Here is a 24,742-nt window from a genome sequence, read left to right on the forward strand (position 1 = left end):
CGAGTTCATTCCCCAACCCTTGAGTGACTTTTTTTCTCTCAATTCTTTATTTTACTCTCGTCCAAGTGTAAATATTAGTCTAAAACGGAGTCTATTTCTTCACACTCAAATAGAGTCAAATTTACTCTTTAGAATTTACTGTGTAATAACTGAACTTTCTGCATGGCTAAATTACTACTATAACCACAAATGTCAACTTTATGCTTCATGTGTAATCCAGTGGGATTAAATTAAAGTCCAATATACAAGTAAAGTCATAATTGTTACTCAAAACAGAGTCACAGCAGATTCAAGTACGTCAACCGAGTACTCTCCCGTACACGCAGAGCGTATATTGGAGTTTTGATGACGTATAGATTGGATATACAACATGGCCATTCAGACTGAGGTTGCATTGCAAAAATTCGGATATATATCCGATCTAGGACCACATATGAAGGTGACCCAGGTAGGATTTGAAAAAATCAGAATTGAGACGTTTAGACTGACCAAAAAAAATAATTTAGGGGGAAAAAAAAAACTCATTTGGGTGGCATTTGCCTGCAGTGTGAACGTAGCCAGAGAGACCACACTTTGCAGACCTACCACCAAGTATTTCTCTGGGTATGCATAACAGAAAGATGCATGGTGAAACATGCCAGCCTCCAGTACAGCGCGGTGCGATCTATGTAACATAATTAGCGACTACTTGACCTCCCATTATATATATATTTTTTAAATGTATATTGATGTGACAGAACTTTTTTTTCATTTTATTGAAACAATAGTAGGCAATTAAAAATGTTATCCCACCCTATAGATGGCGCTAAATTCTACACACTGTCCTTTTAAGTAGGCTAAATGTAAGCCTACTTGTACGTTACTTCCTGATGCCTTATAAAAGATGAATGTGTAAACGCTAATCACATATTGTTTCATTTCAAATCCATAGTGGCAGACAGTGCATGAAATAAATATCATGAAAACTCAAGTCATGGGCTCTTTGCCCAGCTCGACTACTTCCTGAATGTAACACCATTCCTTTGTTTCCTGTCTTTCATCAGTGGACAAACTGATTAATACTGTATTAATCAGTTTGTGCGTGTCTGGCCATTGCCGTCGTGTGGTTAGTGAGGTCAGGCACACCTGGATTAATCATCTTGTCCACTCATGAAAATCAGGAAATGAAGGAGTGCTATGGACTATATGCCACGGAGGAGTCGGGACTTCCGACTTCCGGGTTTTCACCCAATACTCGCACGAATAGTTTTATGTAGCCTTTTACACTGCAATGAATTTTGTGCCGACGGGCAGGTGAAATTACTGTAGGCGCGTTTGTTGCACGGCACGATGATGTGTGTGCAGTATTTGTCTACATTAGTTGTCATTAATATGATTTAATGCATGAGGCTTTTTCAAGATAGGTGATCAATGAGAGAAGACGAGCGTTTAAAATGTTACACGTCACACTTTTGTAGGAAGTGCGTGGAGGTGGAAAGCCAGTATTGGGACACGGCCAACAGTAACATTAAACATTATTGTTGTGTGTTTTACGGAAGTCGGAAATCCGTGGCATCTAGTCCATTGAGTTCAGGAAGTAGCGTATTTGTGCGAAGAGCCCATTAGTATCCTTAATTATAATAGGCCTACTGTTACTGTAGTTGTGGACCGACCTGTTGAGCTGTCCAACAGTCAGTCCAGCAGTCCAACATGTAACCTGTAGAAACACATCACAGAGGTACTAGTTAACATCAGAGACATGAAAGAGTTTATTGAGAGCACGTTGATAGTTGAAATCAAACTTACATCAGCACATTGGTGGCAATGTAACCACATTCCGGGGCTCCACCAACAATGCTTACAACGAGTAACGAACGACGTACATTGATAGAATTCCTGCTATTTTGTAAATAGGTAGAGATGGCGACGTTCAAAAAGACGACAGTTGCATTGATTCAATGTTAACTTAAATTCACTTTTAACGTGGAGTCGGGGTAGCTGGTTCTGACTGGACTTGCGACCAGCACAAACATGTTGAAAATTGACATTTGCATACACTTAAACCCAGTTGCATATGGTAGTTTGTGTGAATACAAATGAAGACGTCATTTGTCTTCGGTAAAAAAAAAAAAACACTGAAAAGTGAAGAAACAAACGGCAAAGTAGGTCGTGTACGAATGTATTCATCCGCCGGGCCGGGCGCTATATTACGCAATGAAGCAGCGGGCCAATCACCACCCTCGCGGAGTGATTTAATCAGGACTACACCCAAGCCTTCGTCTCCGTTCTTTGGCTTCTTTTGGGTGGTGAGAGCTGAAGAAAGCCGGAGACTGAAAGAAGCCATTAAGCTACTGGCAACTACAGCAATTCTCTCGCTTCCTTCGTTGCTCGAGAGGCTTTTGTAAAAAACCTTTTTTTAAGCTTCCCTTTTTTTTTTTATTATCTTAGACCTATCGTCAGAAAACATGAGCTGGCTAGGCTACGTGCAAAATATGATGGCTGCTGGCAACTGCACAGACGCGGCTGTCGTTGGGATCGATGACAAGACGGTCTGGGCGTCATTTAGCGGCGGCAACTTTGCTGGTATCACGGTTAGTATGCTCATTCTCATCTTTTCGCGCTTACTGTTTGAGCCCATGTGATTGGGGAAACGTGTACACTGCACAGCTGCGCGTGTGCTTTTCTTCGGAGCAGGCCTAGTTGGCCAGTGTGGTACACATGGCGTCCAATGCTTTGTCTTTCTGTCTCTCAACCCACTTTTATTGTTACGTCTGACGTAAATTGCCTTGCAAATCAGATTAACCGGCAAGTATTAACCCTAAACATGACTAATTATGCCAACGTGGCGACGAGCTAGCGGAGGCGTCAGCCATTTAGTGCTTGGAACCGCGCTCTTTAGCCGGTAGCCTACAGGCATGACCGGATTCCATTCATTGTGCTGACTTTTAACGAGTTGGGTGGTGGAAAAATGGTGTCTTAATTACATCTTAATGGTGTATTAATGTAACATCTAGTGAAACAATGATCTTGTGAACACTTTCGAAGTTATCGAATGTTCCAGTTTTTGCGTCTCGTCTGGTCGAAGTCTATCTACCGTCCCAGAGGGCGCTCCTCCTGTTTTTTATTCGTTCACGCAAACTGATTTCGACAGTTAAAGACTTTTTTTTCTTGTGTGGAAACATTTCTTATTTAAGCTACGTTTTGGCCACCGGGTGACTTGCAAAGTTCCATTGGCTTAGCACGGCTCTTCATTTTGTCAATTGCGTGCGTCTTTGAGCTACGGAGGAAAAAAAAAACGTTTAATAGTGTGGATTAGTTTTCCCATTCGACGCAGTTGTTTCAATTGAACACAATGTACAAGTAACGTGATATTTGACCAGTTTTTATAAGGCATACTGCCAACATTAGAGTCGGGGCGTGAGACACAATGCCTTTTGGGTGGATTCGTTTTACTGCTTAGGAGCAAAAGGACAGATTTGGACTAGCAGCTGACGTTTGTCGAGTGAACAGGGCCCCGCCTCGAAGCCTGTCGCGAGGCTGGCGAACTGTGGCACTTCCGCTTCCTGAATGCACCAAACATGTAGTGTGCGGCGCTGCCCTATGACTCTGCACTTCTGCTGGTAGACTCGAGCTGCGCGGCTTCTTTTTAAGCTTGTGTGGAGGCTCTTCTCCAATCTTTCTACCCATTTTCTGCACAAGGGTTGCAGGTATGCTGGCGGCGCTTAGCCCAGCTGGCTTGAGGCGGGATACACAAGCTCAAATTTGAAACTTGGGCTGAGCGATATGGCCCAAAATTCATACTATGGTATAAACAGCATCCCTTCACGGTAACGGTGTATATCACGATATAGAATTAAGTGTTTTTTATTTATTAAGTAAAAATAAAATCATCATTCTTAACTCTTTGACTGCCAGACGTTTTCAGAAAAGGGATGCCGTCAGTGCCAGCCGATTTAAGCATTTTGACTGATCTTTCAAGGTCCACAGAAAATGTTCTGTTTGGACTATGGAAACACACGTACTACCAAATGAAAGATTGGACTTTCATCTTTCATCAGAAAAAAAAGTTTGTTTCTACCTTATTCCGTTCTTTAGTAATCAACAATAGAAAATGGTTAGTTTCACCCGATTTCGCTTGTTTTGGACTCAAATACGGAGAAATCAAGCTTTTAGTGAAACGATATTATTTCATGCATTCTAGTGAATTTTACACTTATTTTTGTCCATGAATGATGCCACAAACACCTAAATAGTGCTTTACTTCTATAAAACACTACCACCAAGAATGAAAAAGTGTTTTTTGATAGCAAAATACGTTTATTTACATTCAACAGTGTAACAATTTGACAACAATTTGGCAAACTATTTACAAATGTGTGCAACTGTGGTGCTATTTACAAATATGTGGATGTTTCAACGACAGTTTTTCTTTTAGTTTTTTCTCCCCTGCGTGCAAGGAGACGCAACAGCATTTGCACAACAGATTGCCTCTTCGCGTGCAAAAGCTCCACTTTCTTGCAGGCCGTTTTTTCCGGGGAATAGCAAGTATATACTGCAGTGTGTGTTGCCATCAAGCCTAATATCAGGATCATGCTACGGTTACGTTACGGTGGTGTTACGTCTGGCTTCCTCATGTCCTTCAGTTGCTATACCGAGTGGTAGATGTTCTGATCCATCTTATCCACTCCATTCATGGTGGCATCGTAGTCCAGAACCAGTGTCTTCTCCGTGATCAGACTGTACCCGCTCCTCCGATGAATATGCATTGGACTCTGGGTACTCTTCATTGTCCGACAAAATGTCCGCATGTGAAAGCTCCGGCGTTAGCAGAGCTAGCCGGTGATGCTTTATGACGTGAGAATAAAGGCCGCGTCCAACTGTGGCGTCCAACTGTGGCGTCAACCTCGGGATTCACCATCATCATCATCATCAATCTGCATTGGTCGATGCCAACTCTCCATCGCCCGATCGAATGTCCGATTGTGTAGAAGTACCCGGTCGGTTATTGTGCGCGTTTTCCGGCCTTAGCAGCGCTAGCCGCGCTTAGCCGGTAAGGCTTACTACGTGATCATAACGGTCGCGTCAAGGCTTCCAACTTTGGCGTCAAGCTCTGAGTCATCATCATCGTCGACATCGATGCGCTTTTTAGTATTGATCGATGCTTTCCGTCATTGAAAAAAATGCTCAAGCGTGAGCTGCTTGCAACCGGTTGCTTGGTCAGCCATTGTGGCTTCATCAGCCATTGTCTCCTCAACACTCTAGCTCCGCCTCACGTCTTCTACTGACGCCCACGGTGGGCGGCCCATCCAACCTTGTGCAAAGAGTCATCGCTGCCATCTAGGGGCCAAAACGAGTCCTTATACTAACCAGATCTGCCTGATACTTTCAGCACAGCTGCCCAAGGCTTTCCTCCACCCGTTTCCCAAAAAAAAAAAAACCCCATAGTGAACGTCTTTTAACGTCCTCGCCGCCCTTCCGTAGGTTTATGCTAAACGATTTATAACGTTTATGGCGGTCAAAGAGTTAATGTATGCCATCTTTTATAGATTGATAAAAAGCTTACATTGCTTAGATAATTGCAATTATTAACGGTTAATGCATTGATAGACTTTTTTTCTGTCTGAGTTTGAGATGTCCGACAGTATTTGAATGCAGCTGCAATTTGGCTCACCGAATGCTGTCATTTGTTTACGCTCCCGTTGGTGGCTAGTTGGGAATGCCGCAGACTTGTGTCGTATCATACATGACAGACTAATTAACAGCCTAACTTTCTTAGCGTCCTTAATTGGCAATTAAATATATTTGCTGGTGGCGTTGTGTTGATGTTGGAAGTCAACAGTCGCATGAGTGAAAGCTGGCCGTGTACAAGGTGGGGAAGGAAATACGATGACATCATGCGCTATTGCGGTAAGACGGTAGAGTCAAAATATCTACCTTTGGCAAAATTAATATCTTATATTGAATATACCGTTTATATCGCCCAGCCCTAACCACATCCTCGCAACTGGTTTGGTTTAAGTTGCGCAGGAGAAGTGGGAGCAGAGGAGACTATGTCTTTGCAGCTTGCATTGGACCTAAAAACAAAAAAACAGCAGAGTCTTTGACGTTAATTGCCCTCAATTGGTGCACGTGAAGGAGTAGCATGGGGGAGTTGTTGAGCGAGGAAAGAGACATGAGTGCCGTAGGCTACATTCACACCACAGGTTTTGTGAAATCAGATTTTTTTTTTTTCTCCTCTAGCTTCAAGTGACTGCGAACTAGCGTTGCGTGTGGTATATCTGGTCGCAACATGTTTTTTTATTTTGATTATATTTTTACCAAATTTTCTTGAGAACTTCTTGGGTGGCCAGCCCAAGTAGTAACATGGTGTGGGAAACACTGCTAAACGTGTCACAAACTTGCATTTTTGCCCTAGAGGCACAATATAAAGTGAAAACGCCTCAGAGAAATTTAAAAGAAATCTGTGTATTCAAGCAACGCCCGTCCGTGTAGGACGGCGCTGTGCATAAAAGTCGTTAATACAAAGACCAAGATTCCTTGCGAGTACAAATAAGCGAAGAAAAGAAAAAGTAGACGAAGAGGAGGTTGTGAGCATGCGCACAATGAAAAGCAATGCCCCGTTGATTCGAGGTATTCTGCTTGCGTTTATATGAACCAGTATTCCGGTTATGAAAGGGGTAACCCATAGGGGTGGGAATCTTTGAATGCCTCACGATTCTATTCCGATTTCTGGGCCGATTAGATTCAGAATCGTTCTTCGATTCGGAACGATTTTTGATTCAAAATGATTTGATTGACACAGATTTTTGCTTCAATCCATAGATGTGCAAGGAATTGCAATTATCTACGCCAGTCTGACTTGCTAATGCTAATTAGCGCGCTACTCGCGCCACTTTTATCACTCAAAAACGGCTCCACGCTGAAAAAAAACATTTATTGGAATAACTTGATCGCGACTTTTTCCTTCTACTCTCTAATGTGGCTACAACTTAACAGTGTATTAGACCGCATGAAACCACACTGCCCCTCAGTGGCCAAACCGGGTACAACATAAACAGCGATCCAAATAAAGGCACAGACGGAGGCAAGTCGGTTTGAAATAATTTAGATAAAATCGTACTAAATGAGGATTGCGATTCTTATGAGAATTTATTTATTTATTTTGCACACACCTAGTAACCCAAGGGTGTTATTCGGGTTTATAAGAACATGATCCGGTTATTGCGCGTGTTTACATGTCCTTTCAAAACCTGAATATTGCCAATGTTCGGGTTTTAAAAGGGTTCTTGCCTGCATATAAACAGTCAGTGTCTCGCTAAGAAAAATTAAAACAGAGGAAGAATATCAATATTTATTTACTTATAACCTTAACGTACATATTTCTTAATGTACCAATTTTCCTATATTTTGTTTAAAAACTATAAATAGAATATGTTACATGAAAAAACTGCAGTTTATATTTTCCCAAACATTTAAAATAAGCAAATTTTAGAGCTATAATTTTAATACTTTGATTTGTTTGCTTAAATCGACTCATGCCTATTCATTAAGTTTCCCGGTGTCTGTGAAAGCTACTCCTTGCTATGCAGTGCGTGCACATTTACATCAGCCATGCCACTTGGTGGTAAACCAGAAAAGCCGCTAACAAAATATTTTTTTGCCATCCAGCATAATAAACATATTTAGGTATACATATGACTGTTATAATAAAACAAGTAAAGTAATGTTAAATATCGGGATACTTATCACCTTGTAGATCATGTATTTTGGGATACATATGAAGTGACATGAAACAGATCTGTATCAAAACAGAAATGCATCCAGTAATGCTGCTATATAAGATTATCAAATGTTTACAAGGGTCACAGTAACCATTGACATATTTTCACAAATGTATTTGTGAATCCAAATACGGGTTATCAAAAGTCAAGTCAGTCAACTTTGTCAATTTCTTTACATGTACTAGACATACAAAGTAATCGAAACTCCGTTCTCAGATATGAAAAATGTTTCAGTCAGAAAAAAAAAATCAATAAACGATGAGCTCTACTGTAATGTCGTTTTAAAAACATTTTTATTGTGCAGATTTCAAAAGTCAAAATCAAAGCTCAGGACTGCAGTGCGAAAACAAATACTGTTTAGTGATATGAAAGTTATTCACTTTGGTATATCCATTTTCTGAATCTCTTATCAATCCTGTACGTTTCATCTTTTTCCCGTCGGTTGACGTACGGGACGCCGTAACAATCACATAATTTTGCTAAGTGTGTAACATTACTTTTCTCTCTCCAGAGACTCATTAAAAGGCCTGCTGTTTTGCTATTAAAAGTTGGACACGCTCCGCTTTAACGCGGTACCAGCGACAACTTTGTAAAAAGTGTAATCGATCTTCGCTAATCACGCCTCGTAATCTGTTCGTGAGAACTTCGATTGAGGCTGTGATTACTAATTTAGGAGCGGAACCGCAACGTGTTTATATGCAGTAATAGCCAGCCGATCTCGCCTCGACTTGCGTACCCCCGCTTGTAGGTAACATAAGCATCCCAGCAAAGCTTGTGTGTGTGTGTGTGTGTGTGTGTGTGTGTGTGTGTGTGTGTGTGTGTGTGTGTGTGTGTGTGTGTGTGTGTGTGTGTGTGTGTGTGTGTGTGTGTGTGTGTGTGTGTGTGTGTGTGTGTGTGTGTGTGTGTGTGTGTGTGTGTGTGTGTGTGTGTGTGTACGTGTATATATATGTATACATGTATATACGTGTATATATATGTATACGTGTATATACATGTATATATATGTATACGTGTATATATATGTATACGTGTATATATATGTATACGTGTATATATATGTATACGTGTATATATATGTATACGTGTATATATATGTATACGTGTATATATATGTATACGTGTATATATGTGTATACGTGTATATATATGTGTATACGTGTATATATATGTGTATACGTGTATATATATGTGTATACGTGTATATATATGTGTATACGTGTATATATATGTGTATACGTGTATATATATGTGTATACGTGTATATATATGTGTATACGTGTATATATATGTGTATACGTGTATATATATGTGTATACGTGTATATATATGTGTATACGTGTATATACATGTGTATATATATGTGTATATACATGTGTATATATATGTGTATATACATGTGTATATACATGTATATACATGTGTATATACATGTGTATACGTGTGTATACGTGTGTATACGTGTATATACGTGTGTATACGTGTGTATACGTGTGTATACGTGTATATACGTGTGTATACGTGTATATACGTGTGTATACGTGTATATACGTGTGTATACGTGTATATACGTGTGTATACGTGTGTATACGTGTGTATACGTGTGTATACGTGTGTATACGTGTATATACGTGTGTATACGTGTATATACGTGTGTATACGTGTATATACGTGTGTATACGTGTATATACGTGTGTATACGTGTATATACGTGTGTATACGTGTATATACGTGTGTATACGTGTATATACGTGTGTATACGTGTGTATACGTGTGTATACGTGTATATACGTGTGTATACGTGTGTATACGTGTGTATACGTGTGTATACGTGTGTATACGTGTGTATACGTGTGTATACGTGTGTATACGTGTGTATACGTGTGTATACGTGTGTATACGTGTGTATACGTGTGTATACGTGTGTATACGTGTGTATACGTGTGTATACGTGTGTATACGTGTGTATACGTGTGTATACGTGTGTATACGTGTGTATACGTGTATATACGTGTGTATACGTGTGTATACGTGTGTATACGTGTGTATACGTGTGTATACGTGTATATACGTGTGTATACGTGTGTATACGTGTGTATACGTGTGTATACGTGTGTATACGTGTGTGTATACGTGTATATACGTGTGTGTATACGTGTGTATACGTGTGTATACGTGTGTATACGTGTGTATACGTGTGTATACGTGTGTATACGTGTGTATACGTGTGTATACGTGTGTATACGTGTGTATATATGTGTATACGTGTGTATATATATGTATGTGTATACACGTGTATACGTGTATACACATACATATATATATACACGTGTATATATATATGTATGTATATATGTGTGTGTATGTATATATGTGTATATATGTATATATGTATGTGTATATGTGTATGTGTTCCTGTGAATCTTGGCTTGCAAATGACCCCTGATGTTACTAAACACACACTCTGACAGAGGCACAGCTTGAAGCAGCAATAACACAGGTACATTAAGCTAACCGTGAGCCCGTGGCTAATGGCTAATAACAAAACGACAAGGTAACTTGCTTTTACTTGTCCACCAAGACTGTCTGGTACTTAGCAGCTTGTAGCTGAGCAAGCAATGTCGCGGTGTGAACTCTCCTTGTTGCGGGAGGCTGTCTGCTGAGAGTACGCTGCAAAAAAATTGTAATTTTACACTTCATATCTTGCACTGACAGTTTGCCTTGTTTTTTCCAATTCCCACACGTCCTCGCCACGGACTCACACACAGACCGACACACACGCAGGGCTTCTGGTGGCTAACTGTAGGTAACTGCAGCTGCAACGAGCGCACCGTACCATACTTGCCGTATGCATGCTAAAAACAAACGCTAAAATACGATAAGAAGCATTCTACCATGTGTTTTAAAATGCCAACTGGAGTAAAATAGTGAGTTCAGTTGTACTTTATAATTCAACTATTTAACTCGCGGTACTCTCGTTATTCATTGCCGTGCACTTAAACAGGCGTTCACAACACCCGCCCAAGTATTAACATGGTGTGGGAAAGGTATTTTAAAAAAAAGTCTAACATTTAACTTGGTGATTCCTGGAAGAACCCTGTGTAAATATAGACTTTAATGGTGAAATCTGACTTAAGTCGAAATTCGGGTTACATCGCCAGTAGGGGTGTTAAAAAAAATCTATATTGCAGTCCACAGTTCTCGAATCGATGTTTAAATATAAATTTTTGATGGAAATATTCAACAAAACGTCTTGAGGTTAGGGATCACACTTAAATGGAGCCTTAAGCCTTAATATTTCATTTCAGTGCAGTTCAAACATGAAACAGACTTCAGCCCGTTTGTTAAATACAGTGGCTCAGTTATAAGCTTTAGTTTCAGATAAATACATTTTCATACAAATCTTACGGTGTATATGTACACGTTTACTGATGAGTATTTTCTAAATTTGAGTTTTTAAAAAAGCGCAATTATCAATTTATAGATTCGTGTCGGGATTAATCGGCATCGAATCGTGATTACGGATCAAATCGCCAGCGTAGGTACGGAACCCTGCCGTATTTTGAGGACTCCTTGTTCTGTATTTTTATGACTTTTGTGATGGCTGCAGGGTGCCTGTGCCTTGCTTGAAATCAGATTATAAGCGTGTGCAATGGAGTTGCTCCGTAATCAGTTTCTTCTTTGGTGGTTGTTTCAGGTGTTTCTGGCACACTGCTGTTAATATAGTGCCTCCTTAGCGGTACAACTCTGCAACTGCAGTTCAAATACGTTGCTGCCGTGTTCATTCAACACAACTGGAGTGCTGTGTTGACCGATATCAGTCGCTGGCTGGAGGTGTCCCAAAAATGAGCTGGAGGTAGCCGCCTCTAAATTTTGAGCGCAGTAAAAACCCTGAGTACAGTTAAGGCATGGCCCTCTTGTCACATCTATTAATCACGCCCCCCCCCCCCCCCCAAATTTTTTTTTTTTTTCAGCACTGAAAACTAAGGCCAGCGTATTGTAACGACTCGCTAGAATAATACCAGCAGACGTTGGTGGTTCCATCTCGCCTTCGAGACAAACAAAACGGCTACTGTGGGCCGAAGCCTACGCCGAACAAAAGAAGATAATAGCGAGCTGAAGAAAGTAAAGCGAGCAACGACTCTCTTAATGTCGTCAGAATGCTGATGTGATTTATTTATTTTTGTCTACAAGAATAACTGCAAAAAACATACAACTGCGTTTTTTTCCCTTAGGCAATAATTGTACACCAAAATCTGAAACCGTTGCACTCCTAGTCGCATGTCAACTCAGACTCTGTCTTTGCATATGGGTGCTTTCTGTTTTATATGCTGCATCATTGTCGAAGTCCTGCTATGGCATGCCGGTTCCAAATTCAAATTGAGGCAGAGGTGGTACTAGGTACCATCCTGACTATGATGGGTGACTACTGATACCAGGTTTCGGTGCCAATACCAGTCTTATTCTAAGGTATCAGTACTCGCGGTGGTGACCGATACCATTATCGGCCATTTCTGAGGGACAATGTGGGACACTCCTCAGCAATGTGGCGGCCCCTCCCCGTGGGCAAGTGACATTAAACAGATGTGTATCAAATGAGAAATGGATCCATTAGTAGTGCTGCTATATAAAATGATCACATGCAAACAGAAGCGGCACAGTGACATGTTTATCACAAAATTTATTCATCTAAATAAGAGGGATAAAAAAATGTTCAGACAGAAATTATTGTTCTTAAAATAATTTAATTATTAAAAATAGTTCAAATAATAAAACTATTAGCTCTACGGTGTGATGTAATTTTGAGAACATTTATTGCGTATATTTCAAAAGCCAAAAACAAAACTCAACTGCGTCGTGAAAACAAATAACATTTCGTCATATTAAATGTATTCACATTATATCCATCCATTTTCTGACTCTTATCATTTAAAAACGTTTCATCCTCCTCCTGGGCTGACAAACGCTGCGCCGTAACAATCGCGTCACTGCCTGTTTACTGAAATGTATAGCATAAATTTGCTAAGTGTGTGTAGCATTAGTTTTATCTCTCCAGATACTCATTCAATTGCCTGCTATTTTGCTGTTGAAAGTTGGACATGCTCCACTTTAACGCGTTTCCAACGATGCTTTTGTGAAAAGTGTCATCGATCTTGTAACCACTTAATGCCACGTCCACGATAACGTTAGCCGGTTAGCATCTCCGTCTTTCTCGCTTGTTGATCACTCCTCATAATCACTTTGTGAGAATGTCGGATTTCGCAACTTTTACACACTGCCATGGAGGCTATCGTGACCAACTTTAGGAGCAAAAGCGCAATGTGTTTATGTGCAGTATTAGCCAGCCAAAGCTTGTTGCTATGCTAGTAGAACCGATTTCATCTGAACTTGAGTACCCGCTTGTAATGTAAACATCCCGGCAAAGCTTGTGCGGCTGCCCCCGCCGTTCAATTTCAGGAAAAACTTAAGTCCTTGTTTTAATGAGGCTAAAAATGCACATCATGTAAACACGCAAACTATGTGAAACTGATTATTTCAAGCGATGTGTTGGCTGAAAGGAGCGAAGGAGTACCCAGTATTCTTTGAGGTGGCTTTTTTTTTATACAGTTATTAATAATTACGGGTTTGTTGTTTTAGTTTTTCAAAGTAGTAGGATTCGTTATTTGCATTTACCCACTGTTTTCTATTCATTTTCATTGACTCTAAGCAGTTCAAATAATGGATGGCTGGGTGGATGACAGTTGGAACCGTAAACTTCTAATGTATGACCACTATGTATCATGATTCACTGTTGTGTTGTTCAGGCTGCCACCTAGGGACAGCTGTGTGAAATAAGCATGCAAATGAATGCTTTTGTCAGTTATTTTGTTTGGCGTAAGTACAAAATACCAATAGACACGAAGAAAATGACATGATCATTTTTTATCATCTTCACGATAATATTGTCATATCGCCCAGCACGAATGCCACACGGTCATGTATTCTTACTCTGCATATTAGTTTACTGCATGCTATTTGTAACCTCAAAATTTCTGTATCATTGATAAGATGAAGAGCATATCTAGTGTAATGTTTTTGTTTTTGTTTTTTTTGGTCTTTGTTGTGTTATTTGTGTCCTGACCCATCACTGTCACGTGTATCTTTTGCAGAAGGATCAAATTGCAAAATTGGTTACAGAAAAGGACCATGCCGATTTCTTCACCCAAGGCCTGGTCATAGGACCGGACAAATGCTCCGTGCTCAGAGATGAACTGTTCAAGGAAAACGTATGGACAATGGACGTCCGAACAAAAGCTACTGCAGAAGGAGTGCCCACATCCAACATTTCCATAGGCAAAGCAGCCAAAGGTACGTGCTCGGATTTGAAATGGAAAACCATCATAGTGTCCTTTGGGAAAACCATCATAGTGTCCTTTGGTCTAATGCTAGTTGCCAGATTGCATTCGGACAGTTGCTCTGACATATAGATCACACCGTAAATCTCTAAAATCCGAAGTCTGCAAGTAAGCGTATCTTGTCCGTTTCCTTTGAAATCCAGTGTGGTGGCTTTTAGGATGTGAAGAAAGAGATGAGGTTGCATTTTACTTTGAACATCGGCGGAGCTCATTCACACATCATGTAGACAAAGTAATAATATACATGACATACTACTCTATCCCAGTGGTGGCAAAGGTTTTCCTAGAAGGGAAATATCCAAAACCTGCAGAATCTCGCCACCCCTGCTCTATCAATGTTAGACGACTTATGACACATCTCAGTCTTATGTTCATCAAATGCGTGTTATTTATTAATTTCATTTTACAATTATAATAGTATAATTATAATCTGATCTGAGAGTAATTCTAAGATCAGTGTTTGAGCCAGTGTTTTAAAAAAAATTATATTATATACAGTACAGGCAACAGTAAAAGCAATGGAAGCACACAGTAAATAAAACGGTCAAATTTAAAATCAGAGTAAAAAAATCAATCAAGAATAAAAATCAACCAGGAAAAGCTTCTTCTTCTTTTTTTTAAATATTTTTTAACATGTGGTGCTTTAAGGCACTTATTAAGTGAAGAAAAACCTCGCGGTAAACCAGCAAACACAAATAAAAAGTTTGCATGCTAAAATAATTATCTTAACTCTGTTTAGTCACAAATATATTTGGTGTGAAATCTGGGCTTGTGTAGTTGAACACAAAGCTGACAAATTTGCAGGTAACCATGTTTATTAGTCTGTTGTACGAGCGGCAACAGACGGATACACACAGGTTGGTTTTACCTTTTGCCAACCAATTAAAGAACACTTATGTTATGCCTGCCCACTATATGCCACTGGCATAAATTGAATAATCATTTAAATGATAATACAATCATAATAATTAGCTGTGAATAGTATACACTTTTACTTAACTCCAAGACATTTTTTTTTTAAGTCACTGCATACCGAACCGAAAACCGTTGGCACAAAACCAGAGGGAGAGGGAGAGAATTTTAACTGGGCACATTCAGAACATGAATCTTGTTGTTCTTCTGCATGATCCATCTTCTACCAGGCAGTAATTTAGCAAAGGCCGGCTTCAGATTATGATCCAGGATTTCACAATATTCCTCTGTTGTTTTGCTAGTATGCAGTGTTGACTTTTCACCAAACATGACCGTTTTAGTTGACCAAAAAGTTCAATTTTGGAATAATCTGTCCACAGAAGGGACTTTCAAAAAGCTTCAGTGATGTCCAGGTACTCGCTGGCAAAGTTGAGATGGGCAGCTTTGATTTTTTTTTTTTTTGTGAGCAGCAAGCCTTCCATGAAAGCCTTGTCGATTGACTTTTCTTCTGATCGTTGAAGCATGCACGTGTCCCCTTGGCGTTCACCTAAATGATCATTTGTCTTGCTGATATTGTAGAAGGTCGTCCACTTCTAGGCTGGATTGTAGTCATTTTCGGTGTTCTCTAGCTGCAGATGATCTGCTTCACAGTGGAATGATGAAGCTAATTATATATTTTTTTTAGATGCCTTTATAGCTTTCCCCAGACAGATGTGCTGTCACTACCCACTTCCTGAGGTCCCCTGAGATTTCTCTTCCTCTCAGCATGACTGACCTGTATGGGTTCACATAGGTGCGACTGAAGTGACGTGGTTTCAGTCAGTGATGCACAATTTTTTTTTTCCGCTAAACCTCATTTCATTGGTCCATTTCAGTGGTTAGTTTAGCGACCAATTTGTCCTACTTGACTGCTTGTTTTAAGCAATGCAGCTCAGGGTTCACTTACTTTTGCACCTACATGAATTGACCAAAAACTCTTTTTAATTAAGTTTTGACTACACAATTGATAAAAAAATATATATAGAAAGAACAATGCATTGAATTTATAAACCTACACCTGTTATTTCATATCAAATGTAATGGTTCAGATTGAACATCAGGTTGAAACAATTGGAAAGTCCAAATTTTATTGCAAATTTAGAACACATATAAAAAAATTTTTTATCGTGAGTTAACTAGTGAAGTTATGCGATCAATTACAGTAAAAAAAAAAAACACCTGACGCCCCAATTTTTTAAATAGTTTCTTCATTTTTATAAAAAAAAAAGATTTAATTTTTTTTTTACTAAAAATGCGGGGCGTTAGGCGATTAGAATTTGTCGCATGACTTTACTAGTAAACGCACGATTTTATATCCGTTCTAAATATACAATTAAAAAAATTCTAGGTTTTCATACTCTTAACCAAGTGGAAAAAAATGTTAAACTAATAAATGGTTCAAATGAATTTGACGTCTATAGCCGTCAATGGCAGTGAATGAGTTAATATGGAACAGTTTTGTTAAAGAGTGAAAATGGCATTTTGAGGGTGCGTGTATTTTTTTATATCACATTATGCAGTTAACAAGTGTAAATACAGTGTGGGGGGAAAAATGTGCTCTTCAATGTCACGTAAGAAAGAGAAGAAGAAATTTGATGGAACAAATGGAGACACGTTTGCAAACAGCAATTTGAATTTATTAATGTTATTTGCTTGTATTAATTTTGGTATTCATTTTAGTTTTACTCGTCACTCCACGTCCAGCACTTTGTGTGCAGCAATGGTTGTTTTAAAACGACCTCATCTGCACATTAGCGGATAAACCTTGCACCAAACGACCGCCTCTGGTGCTCATTCGAGGACCACGTCCCCCAAAAATGGTTTACCCCCGTTTGTAAATAGTTGAGTTGGGGAGTCAGGCTCTTACTTTTGCACGAGCTTCATGTGCTAAATAACGAACGTCACCCAAAGAGACTTACTGCAGTGCTCGTCTTGCAACTATTTGAAATTCATTTCATGTCTTTGTTTCTGTTTTTTGTTTTTGTTTTTTTGTGCCGCAGCAATGGTTCTTGTCAAGGGCAAGGAAGGAGTCCACGGAGGAATACTCAACAAGATAGTATATGAAATGGCCCTATACCTGAGGAACGCTGGCTACTAAAGTGTCCTGTGCCAGGCGGTGCACCCACCCACCCAACCAGCTACCTGTCTACCTACCACCCTGTTGCATTTCATACTTCCTGTCCTTGTTGCTTGTTAATGTTCTTCAGCCCCCCCCCAACCCCACCTCAGCCCTTTCAGTTGATCCAGAGCGCACGGTAAAGGACATAATTTGAGTAAGACCAGCAGAATGAAAGCCAAACACTTGATGTTCCATTGACACGATAAGTCCCATGACGTATGCGCTCCCTTCGAGAGCAGCCGACGCTGAAGCAGTAGCTTGACACGTCTTCCACCCTTTTCTCGACGGCGGCACGATCATCTGCTCGCCGTCTTCCCGTCCCTGCCAACGGAACACTCGACTGGCCTCCGCGCTTGCGCACGCTTGTCGAGGTGCAGTCGTTGGGTTCGGTCAATGGTCATCAAGCGGAGTGTTCCTGTTCCTGTTGACGCACCAAAAATCAATGGACATTCCACAGTTACCAGCTCAGGCACTTCTTACGTTTTTTTTCCTTTTGCCACTTCCTCTAACTTGTTTTATGTAAGGTTCACGTTTTGTTGGACAGGAGTTATGGCTTCGCTTTCTAACCGCCTGGAGTATGTTCTTTGTTTGCCCAGATAGGACCAAGTGTAGTTAAACGTTCAGCTTTTGAAACCGGTTGAGTGGCAGGAGAGGTTAGCATGGATCGAGTGGAACGAATTGCCTTCTTTCATCATCCATTGAGCTCAGAACCGACAACTGTAACGTCCAACTGATAAATAAAGCTTTGGGAGACGGGTTGGACGCAAGCAAACATGTCATGTTTATCTAAACATGTAATCCTGTGCCATAACGTAGAGGTCTGTTGCTCTTGGAAGAGGATTTTTATCCCACCCATAAGTTGATTATGATTTTTTTTTTCTTTTTCTTAAGCTCCACTGTTCAGGCCTTGCGTTGTCACCAAATCTGTTTCCAAGTCCTTCTTGCTGATTTCTGTTCTCACTTTAGTTTTCTGGGATAGTCTGTCGTTGCATTGAATTTCATATGCATACAGCCAAGAATGCCATATTTTGATTTATCACCTTGTTTACAGACAGATCAAAAATAAATTTATTCAACCAGAAAAACGTTTCCTGTCTTGTTCTTGCGTTTAAACGTATGCAAACAAAATGTGACTTTTTCAATGCTCTCATACACTTAAGTGGGTTAGTTTTCACAGCTGTTTCCTTGTGATTAAAAAACACTTCTAAAATATCACATTTTGGATACATGACTTGCTAATGGAATTGTTTATTGGAACTGAATTTGCTAACTGACAGCGAAAAGGCAATACTGCAGCAATTTTCAAAGCAAGACTGACTGTAAAGCGGTGGTGTCCAAACGCGGTCCTCGAGGGCCCGAGTCCTCAAGCTCATCAGCAAGCTCTGCAAATGCCTGATTATGGAGGGAAATGTGACACCCCCACCCCCCGCCACAGCATTACAATAAGTATGAAATGATACATTTTCTTAACGATTAAAACTTTATTCTTCAACATGAATGTTTTTTTTTCCAGAGGGCCTGAAACTGCTGTGTAGAGCTTTTTTTTTTTTTTTTAACACGTGCTACTTGTAAAGAAAAAAAAAAGCGGCTGCATAGCAGTTAAAGGTGCATCCGTGTGTATGTACAATAAAAAAGGATGACAGAAAAGCACATTTTTGACATATTGTGATGTGTGTATTTACACAGTGCTCATCTGGACATTGTCTTGGCCCTTAGGAGTGTGTCTTGTATAGTGACTCTTATACAGTAGTGCAGTAGCCTTCAACGCTTCATTGCTTCATTTTGCCAGCTTGCGTATGTACATAGGAATACGTAGGGAGATTATAAGCAGCAGGTTCGAACGGTCCCCAGCGACGAGTCAAGCTTGAATCAGGTCGTGCTCGTGGCCTTGCGGGCTTGACCGCTGCATCTGGACCACCACCGTCTCCACGGCGACCCCCTCCTCCTCGCTGCTATCATCCAGCTGGCCGTACTCGTCGTTGGAGGAGGAAGAGGAGGAGGAGGACTCGCGGTCGGAGCGAGACGCCGCCGTCATGGTGCCGAAGGAGTGTGCGCTGGTGGAGGCAAGCGAGCGCAGCAGCGGGGTGTTTTCCGACGCCTCGTCGTTCTCCTCGTCGCTGCTCTCCTCCGAGTCGGAGTCGTCCTGCGAGGGGACCACCTTCTGCTTGCATACCGGACAGGTCTTCTTGGTTTTGGTCAGCCAGGGGTCCACGCACTTGCTGTGGTAGGCTGTGGGGACAAGCGCTCGTTAGGGTGTCTTTATTGGCCAATTGACTCTTTCAGCTGACTGGACTCACCGTGAGAACATGGCAGCACCCGCAGTTTGTCTCCTTCTTCGTACTCGTCCAGGCAGATGGCGCACACGTCGTAGATGTCTCCTGAGAAACAAAGCACATTGCCTTTCTGTTTTTGGCGGACATCAATAAAAGGAATATACAGGACATATCGCCAGATCCAAACTACTCATCGGCAAAAAGAACTGGAAGGCCACTTTGGATTTTGCAAAGAAGTACAGCGATGAGCCATAAACGGTTTGGACCAAAATTTGATGGACTAATGAGATCAAGATGAACCATTGCCAAAGGGATGGAAAGGCCAAAAAGTAGAGATTGACCGATTATCGGCCGGGCTGATTCCGAAATTTATCAAAATGCCAAATATCTGCCTTTTTTACGAGCTACATTCGCATGCATTTGTCCCTCAATGAGATGGCAAGGACATTTTTTTTTTCTTTTTTAAAAGTGGAAGTCAACCTTAAACATTTCTTGATAATAAAATGCTATACGTGACCTCACTAGTCTAAACATGACATTCTGATTAATATTACATTTGTGGAATAAGAGTTAGGAAGAAAAACTCTGTTTTTATCCATCTCGGGGCGGCCATTTTGCCACTTGCTGTCGACTGAAGATGACGTCACAGTTGCTCAGGCAACGACCAATCAAAGCTCACCTGTTTTATGAAGCGGAGCTGTGATTGGTTGTTACCTGAGACCTTAGCAAATTGATGCCGTCTTTAGTTGACAGTAAGATGGATAAAAATGTCTGGATTTGGCACAATTTTTACCAGAATAGCATATTTAGACTTGTCGGTCTGCAAAAAATAAATACATTTAATTTTAATTTCCATTTTATAAAAAATTATGCTGACACTGGGAACTCCCTACGCTTTTTATTTTCAAAAATAAATTAATTAAGAAATTATGTTGATATTTTTCAAAAACTTTATTTACAATAGAAAACTTAGGGAACTATTTACTTGCTTAGTTTTTAATTTAGTTTAACACGTGCTGATGATCCTGAAAGCTCCATGCAATTAAAATAATAATAATTTTTAAACAAAGATGTCAATTCTTTATGTTTAAAATTAAAAGAAAAAGTTGTTGTTTTTTGACACTAATATTTCTATATCTTTTTGCTGCAAATGAATATTGGCTTGAAATATCGGTTATCGGTCTCATTGACTACTAATAATCAGTCTGTATCAGCCTTGGAAAAAAAACAACAACAGTCTATCACAACCAAAAAGTACGGAGAAAGGATCTGCTTATGATCCAAAATACACAATCTCCTCATTTTAAACCCATTTGAGTGTTTGACAATAAAGTTTTGAAGCAAAAATAATTCCACACCATTCCTACAAACAAAGTTTATCACTCTTCTCACAATCATGGTATGACTTTTCCAAACAAGTCCCAACATCCATCTTGCCGATGATGTGAGTTGAGGAATTTATCAACGCACTCCCTTTTCAAATTCCTCACTCCCACCCCCACCCCCACCCCCCCCCCACCTCCGTTTCTTCCAGGCCTGGGCTTGAGCGAGGGCGGACCCTTGTGAGCTGCCGTGTTTACGTAAGCTCCAAGTGAGCATGTTTTCCTCTCGTGTCTACGCCAGGGCCGCATGTGACCTTATATGGACGCCCAGTCAAGTCCAACACCGCCCCCCTTCCTCCCCCTCCTTTTCTCACCCGCTGTCAGCAGCTGAACTTCAACTTTTCAAAACTATAAACCGACCAATCAGGACTTAAGTTTGGATCGTGTATGTGACGGTTCAATAAAATACAAATAAAACGAACCACGAGACTGGATCTTGGCTGTAAATTAACGGTTTAGTTTGTTTTACGTGTTTCAGTTTCATTTCCTCATGAGAGGAAAACAAAAGAGTGCAGCAGTAGTCAGGTTTCCATACAAATGTTTCGAAATTTCTATGCGAATTTTGTGATAATGCGCAAAACGAACATGCGACTTATGCCCGTTTCCATCCGCTCTTCTTTTGTGAATATGCGCCGCGAGATGACGTTGTAGTGACGGAACTTTGGGACAATGGGGAGTTCCAGGTGGGAATGTTGGTTTCGACGGACTGAACGGAAGTAGTTTGTCTTGTTTGCTTCCCTCACGCATGTAAGTGAAGTGTGTCGTTACATTGAGAGCTGATGTTAATAAAGCCATCTAAAATTGCATTAATGTTTTTTTTCTTTAATTAATTATAAAAATAATCGTGTTTCTTTGTTTCCCCAAACATATCTTACTTTATCATCCTCCATTCATTGTGACTACAAACGTACGTGTGACGTAGTATCAGTCGGAACGTGCGACGTATATCCGGTCTTATCGTCAAAATGCGCATTTTACTTTTTTCGATACGCTTAAAAAACCAAGTGTAAAAACGTTTTTTTTTTGCGAATTTCGGGCCCCTTTTTTCTCTTGGATTTCTGGCGTTTCCATTCAGTTTCTTTGGAAACCCACCTAGTAAGAACCCATTCACTTTCTTTGTGGACAAGCACAACCTCATGTAGGGCTCAGTTATTTGCTGAAGTTATCAGGCATTTATTTTGTGCAAACATTCTTGTATAATATTGAATAATACTTCAAATTCATTCAAGGGATGGTTTAATGCTTCGTTCCCAGCCAATTGAAAGATCCATTTCTCCCACCCCCGGGAAGCGTCTACTTAGTACTTGAGGCGAGGTGCTTATTTGGGAGCGAAGCAAAAGTAAATACCATACCACGTTCCCGAAAACTGTAACCTCCACTCCAACAGACGCCAGGTCTCATTTAATCTTTGCTTGCACTCGAAATTGGCGCCTTTATCCCCAAAGGATACAAACAGGTGGCAACTGTGGAGCCCATTTTGAACCACTTTGCTAACCAGAAGAGCAGCACCGAAATAGTGTGTCTGATGAATTAACGTGCAGAGTATGCAGATCACAGTTACGTGCAGCTATTATGCACGGCCAGTCACTGATTTGAATCAAGCATTGTTATTAATTTATTTTTGCTGTTTGTCCGATTTTTTTTGTCTGTTTTACTGAATATTTTTTTTCCTGTCATAAAAAAAATATTCTGAAAAAGAGGGGGGGGGGGATATAAAAAAATAAACTCATTCAATTTATTTATTCATTTATTTTTTACCTCTGAACACCGAGTGACTTGTTGCAGACTCGCTAATGGCGGACACTTTCCCGCAATGCAATACGCTTCCGTAGAAACTTAACTGTTAGCTTACTAAAATCATGCCGATCGATTGACATGTTTGTGTACTTACATGATCCAAAAAATGATAAACCTATCTTACATTGGAATGATAGTATACAGTAAAACAGCATAAAAAAAATTATCATTAGTTTGTGTGTTACTAATTACGGTACATGCCTTACCTTACTTAACTGAGCCAGTAAGTCTATATAGTTGAAGGTACGTTGGAGGTATGCGGGAATGAGTCACTCAGAAAAACACAAGCTGTCACTCCGTTTTTCCAGAATAACTTTTGTTCCCTGTTCTTTTTCTTAAATATTTTTCCCTGTTTTTGTGAGTAATTTTTCCTCCTGTTTTCCTGAATATTTTCCCCGGTTTTTCATTTATTAAATTTTTTATGACAGAACAAAATATTCAGAAAAACAGAAAAATAAATAAATAATAAAAGTCCCCAAAAATTAGTCAGAAAAACAGGGGAAAAAAATTCTTCCAAGTGAATGCAATACGCTTCCGTAAATAAAGACCTCTTCCCAATAAATGTATTATTTTCCTAACAAAGGTAATGTCGAACTGTCAAACATAACAAACAAACAAATTTAAATAAATGCATGTATTCACTAGCTTTTCTATTTATATTAGCAAATATCTTGATCCAAGAAAATTATTCATCGTTAATTGCTTTCTTGTCTAAGGTTGTGGATTTAATTATCGATGCACGTCTTGAGCAAGCATTGCCTTTTTCCCCCTCATCTGTAAACATAACCAACCAAAGACAAATACAGAAAGTTGACATTTGTGAGACCTGCGCAGGCTTTCTAAAGACTTGACAAACTGGTCGGATGCCTTTTTAGACAGGGATGGAATTTTACGCTGTATGTGCTGTAACACAAAATACAAGCCATGAGCCTCACTTGTCCTTGAATTGTACATTTTCCTTCTCCCTTATGTTATTTCCCCCATATATTAATGTATTATAAATCTCCCAAAAAGTTGTCCTTCCCTCTCGGTGCACTCTTAAAACACATTGTGGGCCCCATCAAAAAAAATTCCCAGCATTCCTGAAAACAGACTAATCAAACCACATACGAGTCATCATCGCAACTCACGTCCCCTCCTTTTTCATTTTGTATTCATAAGCTAGCCTAGCAGCGGCGTTCTCGCCTTTCAGAGGAGCCACGCTGTCCCGCGCAACTCCAGACCAAGCGTGCGAGCAGCGAGACTCGGTGGAAGAGAAGCTGCCAGAAACAACCCAAAGTGTGCAGTGAGCCGCCCCTGTGCCCCGCCGTGAAACACCGCGGCCTCCAAATATGTGCCACCAGAGCTCTCGCTAGACAGAAGTCGTTGGGCCGACACCGAAGGTGAGCCGGGATCAGGATGACGCAAGACTCCGCAATCACTGGAACCAAAAGATGATCAAATGGCAGAGCGACGTTGACAGGCGCGGCAGCTGCGGTTACATCATCGCATGTACTGACACAGATCGTATGTCTCATTGTGCGCCGATTGCACTTCACTGTACGCCCTCTTTGGTCTATACACCATTTTTAGAAATGTTGGCCATTTTGCCTAGCCTAGCATGCTAATCCTATTCCCCTCTTGTTTTATTGAACCTACAGGAGTGTTATTCAATGGAACATCCAAATTCTTAACAGCCCGTGATAGTCACACATCAGGCTCTTCAAAATAGTAGCGCTAGCACTACTGAGCTAGCATTAGCGCTGTAAAGAAGCTAACATAAGCCACGACTCTTAGCTTGGTAGTAGAGCAGAACCACTTTGAAAAACGTGGAGAAAAAAAAACTGTATCTAACTCAATTAGAGTTGTTAACTTACTAAACACTTTGACTTCAAGTCGTTTAAGCATTCACTATGACAAGTTCACAAAATTCTACCAACCAACTGTGGCGTAAACATAAACCAGTCAACCAGATTCCAACAACAATGCAAACAAATGTGTGGCTTTATCGTTTCATGTTTCATGACACAATGACATATGTAAATATTTGAACTACTAAACCTTCCTCGACGCCATAATTAGACATCAA

General features: G+C 40.3%; 2 protein-coding genes across 2 annotated transcripts in view; one reads left to right on the top strand and one right to left on the bottom strand.

Moving 5' to 3' along the window:
• Nucleotides 1–2,246: 2,246 nt before the first annotated feature.
• LOC147165757 (profilin-1-like) lies at nucleotides 2,247–18,307 on the top strand. Its single transcript, XM_086088556.1, has 3 exons — nucleotides 2,247–2,570; nucleotides 13,907–14,105; nucleotides 17,104–18,307. The coding sequence occupies exons 1-3, from the start codon at nucleotides 2,445–2,447 to the stop codon at nucleotides 17,199–17,201; spliced, it is 423 nt and encodes a 140-aa protein (XP_085944682.1). The 5' UTR covers nucleotides 2,247–2,444; the 3' UTR covers nucleotides 17,202–18,307.
• Nucleotides 18,308–18,681: 374 nt separating this feature from the next.
• Nucleotides 18,682–24,742, bottom strand: part of rnf13 (ring finger protein 13) — a 36,539-nt gene continuing 30,478 nt past the window's right edge. The window contains exons 10-11 of the mRNA XM_086088555.1: nucleotides 19,520–19,600; nucleotides 18,682–19,451 (exon numbers count right to left, since the gene is read on the bottom strand). Of these exons, the coding sequence (XP_085944681.1) occupies nucleotides 19,081–19,451; nucleotides 19,520–19,600 (452 nt within the window). The 3' untranslated portion in view covers nucleotides 18,682–19,080. The remainder of the gene's footprint in view (nucleotides 19,452–19,519; nucleotides 19,601–24,742) is intronic.

The sequence above is a fragment of the Leptonotus elevatus genome, chromosome 11 (genome assembly GCF_054856555.1).
Source record: "Leptonotus elevatus isolate MCC_2025b chromosome 11, RoL_Lele_1.0, whole genome shotgun sequence".
In the NCBI taxonomy this organism is placed as follows: Eukaryota; Metazoa; Chordata; class Actinopteri; order Syngnathiformes; family Syngnathidae; genus Leptonotus; species Leptonotus elevatus.

Coding starts and splice junctions, on each gene's coding strand:
- LOC147165757 (XM_086088556.1), top strand. CDS start 2,445: ATGAGCTGGCTAGGCTACGTGCAAAATATGATGGCTGCTGGCAACTGC. Junction 2,571..13,906: donor GCAACTTTGCTGGTATCACG/GTTAGTATGCTC, acceptor TATCTTTTGCAG/AAGGATCAAATTGCAAAATT. Junction 14,106..17,103: donor CATAGGCAAAGCAGCCAAAG/GTACGTGCTCGG, acceptor TTTGTGCCGCAG/CAATGGTTCTTGTCAAGGGC.